The 6,579-nt window shown below is 38.7% G+C and overlaps 1 protein-coding gene across 3 annotated transcripts in view; it reads right to left on the reverse strand.

Moving 5' to 3' along the window:
* Positions 1-2,164: 2,164 nt before the first annotated feature.
* The window catches only part of LOC137991812 (neurexin-4-like), a 26,300-nt gene continuing 21,885 nt past the window's right edge, over positions 2,165-6,579 (reverse strand). For 2 of the 3 annotated variants that reach the window (XM_068836853.1, XM_068836855.1), the window contains exons 2-4: positions 5,272-5,522; positions 4,362-4,479; positions 2,165-3,276 (exon numbers count right to left, since the gene is read on the reverse strand). In XM_068836853.1, coding sequence (XP_068692954.1) covers positions 2,645-3,276; positions 4,362-4,479; positions 5,272-5,522 — 1,001 coding nt within the window. In that variant the 3' untranslated portion in view covers positions 2,165-2,644. Of the gene's footprint in view, positions 3,277-4,361; positions 4,480-5,271; positions 5,523-6,036; positions 6,385-6,579 lie in introns of those variants that run through there. The other variant, XM_068836860.1, reaches the window with a different exon arrangement.

The raw sequence follows: 6,579 nt of genomic DNA on the forward strand, positions 1-6,579 counted from the left end.
AGGGTTGTCCAATAAAGCTATACATAATGTGATTAAGGTTATTTGGTGTAGGGGTCACAAGAGTCCAAACAAATTTCTTAGGGAGACACCTTGTGAAACATTGCATAGTTTATGTTAAGTACCATAATTCCCGTTATGCAGCTGTATTGGACATTACGTCAATTTTGGAGGAAGGGGGGTAGGGCAGAAAGGTATAGACTAGAACCTAAACAAGGACCACCTTGCGCCATATTTGTCGCCTTTATTTAACCGCGGTGTTGAGGTACAGTTCTGTCAATTACGTCTCTCAACGAGAAATATCAAGGCCATTCGTTAATGAAGCAACTTGGGTAGATGCAAAGATGCCTGGAGAGAGGTTTTCAAACTGTCTCAAAATAACCAGATTTTATCTCCACTACACGACAGCTAACACACATAGCTTATGGCAAACAGGTCTGTATGACCGTACAATCAGTTTTCACACCGTTATACCACTGGGCTATCAAGCCATTTAGTGATCGGTCGGTTGCAAGTCTGTATTACCTTGGCGAGCAGGGTTATCTGCTTTACTCCGAGGGGTTTCGTACTCCAGTTTTCTTTACTCATCAAAAACCAACAATTAGGGTTTACTGAAGACTCTGCTGGTAGGGGAAGAATTGAATCGTTATATAGCTGGTATACGTGTCTTAGCCAGGAAGGAAAGAAATACGGTCATCGTGTGAATGGAGCTAAAAGATTGCTGATTGTAAAATCTTAGGAGCTGGCAGATAAAAGAGCAGGCGGTGTTTGGAACCAAGGTAATATCACAACTTATGCTTTTCAAACTGAGCTAACCGAGCTCCTCGCAACTGCAGGAAAACGTCACCTAGGTGCTGCCATAGGATCTAAAAACTATAAATACCTGTATTTCCATGCATATGGAAAAATCCAGGGTTAGCGGATTGCAAAGAGCCTACAACATGTGTCTTACGTTTTTTTCACTACAGGATATTCTTGCGCAGTATCAGTAATCCGTTCTCTTACTTCTTGATTTAGCATTATGTTTATTTTCATTCAATATCAGTGATTTTGTAACTTCTTGTTAAAGTCCCGTAGGAAGAGCTAGCAACCGTCAAGCTTGAGCCTTGGTCCCTACCCAGATTTCCTGCCTCTTTTTTTTTTTCCCTGCTGGTTTTTTTGGGCAGGTTTTTTCCGGACTCCGTCTGACCGCATTTTGTTCGTTGTTAGGGGCAGCTCAGCTTTTTTCTATTTTGCGCTCTATTTTGCATTGCATGTCATTGATGCAATGTTGTTTAAATATTTTTATTATTTGTCTTATTTCAGCTTTATAGGTTGCTTACTCGTAAGTCTTCTCTTTTAGGTCCTTATTAATTTTCGTCGTTTATTTGTCTAGCTTATGACATGAATTTAATTTAAAGTTTCAGTAAAAGATGTACAAAGCACCTGCCAAGGTATAAGTGCCACCTGATCTCTGATTATGAACTCCCCAGCCTTACTGGCAGCCTAAATGCATGGTACTGAGCCCGCGTGCTTAAACTGGGATGTTAACAATGTTCGAACTGTACTGTCAGAGCTCTTGAGCTTATTGACAGAAGGCCTAGGCATGCGTGCACTTAGTGAGCCTAGCTGTTCGTATTTTTTTGTATTTGTGGCAGAGTTTGATTTCCCCAGCCTAACTGACAGCGTAACGGACACTAAGGCTGTGTGCTTAATTGGGGATATGAGTGCAACTGGAAAACATGCAGAGCCGTAGCTGAACTTCCCGAGCCAACTTCCCAGCAGGAGGTGTTATTCTTTACTAGGAGGAGTTTGTCATTAGCACTTTGATTCTATTATAATTAAGGATAACAGCCTAGTCCTGGAACATTTTCAGTCCTGGAGAATCCCACTGAATGCTTGTAAATTATATTTTAGTACTCTAGAGTGCTGGTTCCTAGAGTTAAGGATTGGATTGTATGCTATACGTTAGGTTCGTTTTCGGTAGTCCAACGCAAATTTAACCTATTTGCCTTAAGCTATGTGTGTTAGCTGTCGTGTAGTGGAGATAAAATCTGGTTATTTTTTGAGTTCGCAAAAAGCCCGAAGAGGTTTGGCATGTGAAGAAACTTCAAAAATATTCACGAAAGACATATATGAAGGATGATTTATAATAAGAACAAGCAATACAAATTAGGCTACGTTTCAGTCGATCAAAACCTCGCTTATAAGGACTTTTTTCCGGATACTGTTGTTCCCTCCCCAGATAAAAAGAAACTGACACATCGAAACTTTAAAGAGTATGCACGGGCAAGCGATATTAAATGTTGAAAAACCTGCACTTTCTCCCAGAAGAAGATTTATTTCGTGCCTTTTAATTTTAAATTATATGCGACAAATGTGTCAGTCAAGTTTAAAAGATCAAAGCGACGATTCATCTAATATGAATAGAAAGATAAACAGAATCGTCTTAAAACAAATTTGTTTGATGTTTCCTGGATTACACTGAGAAACACAGAAAAACGTAAAATAAAGAAACTATATATCTACTGCCCGATCGATAGCAAAAACACTCCTTTTCAGGTATATCACTGGTGTATTATTCAGCATCATTTGATCATTTCTGATTGTCAAAAAACTAGCAGAGCTATCACGTGATATGTCTTTGTTAAAACACCCAAATGACGCTTCAAATAACGCCATAGCACTTCAATTTCCCCAATGTATGGTAGCCTTTTTCATCTTCGGTTTTATTTCCTCCTCCCCATCCCACGTCTCCAAATCTAAGCTGTTTGACTGGAAGAGTGGACTTGTCAGTAAGCAGACCGCTGTCTTCACGCCAATTTGCGTCATTTTTGTCACAATTACAATTTTTTTTTCCTTTACATGACATATTCATCCCGCATGCACATTTCCCACTTCCAGGTGTTGCTCCGCCCCAGTACGTCATTTTGTTTGAATCTCGGGATACCCACCACCCAAAGGGATCTTTACTGGAATTAAACCGTAATCTAGAGTGATAACACTCGTACTTGATAAACTTTTCGCAGTGTGCTGAAACTCTCGTGAGCATCACCAGTTGGGACAAATTCACTCCAGTGTAATTAATGTCACGTGAGTAACACCCAGGCGCATTGCACCCATCCACCAATGTTTTATTCTCACTGTTGTGAATGATGACTGTCACACCAATTCCATTCTTGTCAGTCATGTTACAGATGACATTAAAAGGCGCTGATTTTCCTTTACCATCAGGATCGATTAAGTGAGCTCCACTCTCTGCTGCAGGATGCAGTTGTTTTAAATGGCTACAAGATTTTGCTGAGGAGGAGAGATCATAAAATACCAAAGACATGTCAGACATCCCCTACTCGCAACTGCTTGATTTATATTCGGTGATTTCATCGGCACAAAAAGGCAAGCACTCCTGAGATAATCTGTTCATTTCTTTAGTAAGGAGTTTCTTAACCCATTTTAGATGTCATGCAGTTTTAGCAATGTGTGATTTAAGTCTGAGTGTTACTGCCAAAATTATATTGGTTTTTCGTATTTCCTTTTTTGCTTTTGTAACCTTCATTGAATTATTATCTTACGGTTTTTGTGGTTTTTGCTACGGATACATTTGCCCAGGTACGATCGAGAATCAAGGAAATCTATTGTCCTTTGTATTTAGTTAGTGTTTCTCTTGATAGTGTTCAGGAAAATAGGTAGTGCTAGTCAACGTGTTAAGATCGAGACGTAGGTTCATAGTTAACGCTGCTAGATATTGCTTCACTCCAAGCTGTAACGTCTCATCGCCTCGCTTGGAATAAACATTGCCTACATTCAACCGTTGTAAATTTTGTCGTGACAAAACCGTTTTTTAACCGCGTTAAGAAGCTCTGACAATATAGGACCGAGGGATCGACAGTAACTTACTTCTGCTCTCAACTAGCTCTCTCAACCGAGTCCAAATAGATGGATACAGTTCACGTGACAAAATTACAACCAAGCAGAAATTTTTCTTTTGCTTCAAGTGGAAGCCAGTGACAATTTTCGTGACATTTTGAAGTAGTGAGCACGTTAGTCGAATTTGTGTGTCGATGAAACTTTTTTGTTTTTCAATTTTCGAGTAAATGAGCACTTAAATTTCACATGCAAACATAAACACAATGCCAAATTTTACTACATTCATTATTTTTTTGACTGTACCCTTTTCGATTCAATGAGCAATTTAGAAATTTCTTAGAAGTTAAGAATTTTTTCCTAAAATTGTTTCGCAATTTTGTTATATCTGTGGCTTAGTTATTTGTAGTAAATTTAACAGCATAAGAAATTTGCAGTCCATTCTCTTTCCAACATTGCGGTCTCTGTTATCTTATTAAGCGTTTCACTTGCACATTAAAATCAGCACTTTTGTAATTTACCCATCTCGCAATGAATTCCGGCAAAGGAACTGTTGGTACAAAGGCACCGAAATCCTTTTCTAGTAAATCCAGCTTGACAAGTTCCACCATTTAGACACGGTCTGCTGCTGCAGGGATTCTGAAACAAAAGACCAACGCTACGGGTAAGAAACCCGGGAATATTCAAACTGCTTCGTAAGTCATATCCCGGAAAACGAAGCTGAGGAATAAGTGAATGATTGCTTATTGATTCAGTGTTTTTAAGTATACGCTCAAGAACCAGATGCGTCGACAACGAAGTGCTGTTTTGGGAAGTCAGACTAGATTTGAAAGCAGGACATTCATAGGATTGGCCTATGTTTTGTAAAAAGAAAAAAGTAACGTGGGATTTGAATGCAAAAATGTTGGCGTAACTTTAAACGGCAAACAAAGCGCTATAATTGCTTTAGTGAACTATCCAAAGCAAAGTGCCAAAAATCGAACAAAGCAATATCGGAATTTTTTTTGATAGTAAATGTGATTGAAAGTTCTTAGCCCGGTAAACGAATGAGAAGAGACGTTGATCTGCCAGTGATTCGGTCATACTCGGAGAAAATCCGAGTGCTCCTAAGGCGACTCGAACCTAGGACCCTCCGATCAAATGAACCAAGTTTAACGCTTCACTCCCACGAGTCTCCTGTATTTCAGTGGTGGAACATCCGAATTAGTAATCGGAAGCTCGTAGGTTCGACTCCAGCAAAGGAGAAACCGGATTCTTTCCGAGTATCCGGCCCGTGTCTCTGACAGATTACTATTATTCAAGTTCAATTTCCATTCTCGCAATTCTCATTTAATAGACTAGAGTTCGAAAACTACATCTTTAATTTTTCTTCCATGATGTTTCAAACAAAGCTTAACTAAACTGAAAAATGTATCATCTAAGCATTTTTACCTCAATTTCCAAGTAAGTGTGACCTCCCATGCTACTCAAGACAGACTCTTTTTGAGCAGTAGCATTGTTCAATTCACAAGTCAGCTTTCCTCCTGTTAGGGGCCCCATGTTAATAGACACACAGTCAGGATGCAGATAGCAGTTGACTCGGCAGCTTCCTTCATGCGATACAGTGTCTCTACTGATCACGTGGTCTTTCATGGTCATATTCGGTATTGGCTCCTTGAAGATGATGATGCGGTCGCCGTTTGCTGTTGAACACGTTATGAATTACACTGACCAATCTTAACTGATTTCTAATGTATACCCGCAATAGAGTTACCAAATCGACAATAGACTTTTTTACTTAAAAATCGGAATGGGTCCCCCGGTCAGGTGACTTATTTGTTCAGTGTTTGCGATGTCATTTGAAGATTTGTCTTTTGTATTTCAGGTGGTAGGCTTAATTCCTCATAACCTGATGGCAAAAAATCGAAATAAGAATTTAATTTAACTTTGAATGGGTGCAGATAGTCTGTTTACATCAACAAACTAGCTTGCTAATTGGGTTAAGGTGGCAACGAAGAAGTTTATAGTTAGGTAATAGAAGAACTACTAATAGTTCGATACCTTAATTACTGAACAAAATACCAGAAAACGTTACAAAAAGGAAATCCCTAAAATAAGTATACGACTACGTTCAAATGCCTCATCTATGAGAAAACAGGAATCGAACCCACGTCACTAAATTGATCTTAAAATTTCCACGACCTGCTCCCTTCTCACCTTGTAGCTCAGGCGACAACACCTTCTCCCATAACATGGCTAATCATCACACCGAGGTAACACAGAAAGCCGCAAAATTAAAATGACAAACGAAACTTTCGTTTTGAAGGTGGCACTCTTAATCTGTACGGAATCAATGAACGCTTTTCATTCAATTCATTTATTTGAGTAAATATGTCACCATTGTTCTACTAATGGCAAAGCTCTGGCTCCACCTCCTGCATAAACTATTTATAACCCACAATTGCTTGGTTAATGTAACTCAAATTCAGCTGACTTGTTTTCACAATTTGGGATAGACTACTTTTCAGGTTTTAAAAGTTGCTATAACAACAAAAAAATAATTGAACGATATATAAATTCACTTACGTATAAATTGTACACTAAAAAATCATTTTTGAGCCCCATTTTGTGCACAGAATTCAATAAAAAAAACTTGAATTTTAACAAATAAATTTTTAATGATATGAAGAGGAAGTCTTAACTTTAGTTAACAAACACAAACATTCGTCAAACTCAGTAGCGATGTTGGAAGCTGTCTTG

This window comes from Montipora foliosa, chromosome 1 (assembly GCF_036669935.1).
Source record: "Montipora foliosa isolate CH-2021 chromosome 1, ASM3666993v2, whole genome shotgun sequence".
NCBI lineage: Eukaryota > Metazoa > Cnidaria > Anthozoa > Scleractinia > Acroporidae > Montipora > Montipora foliosa.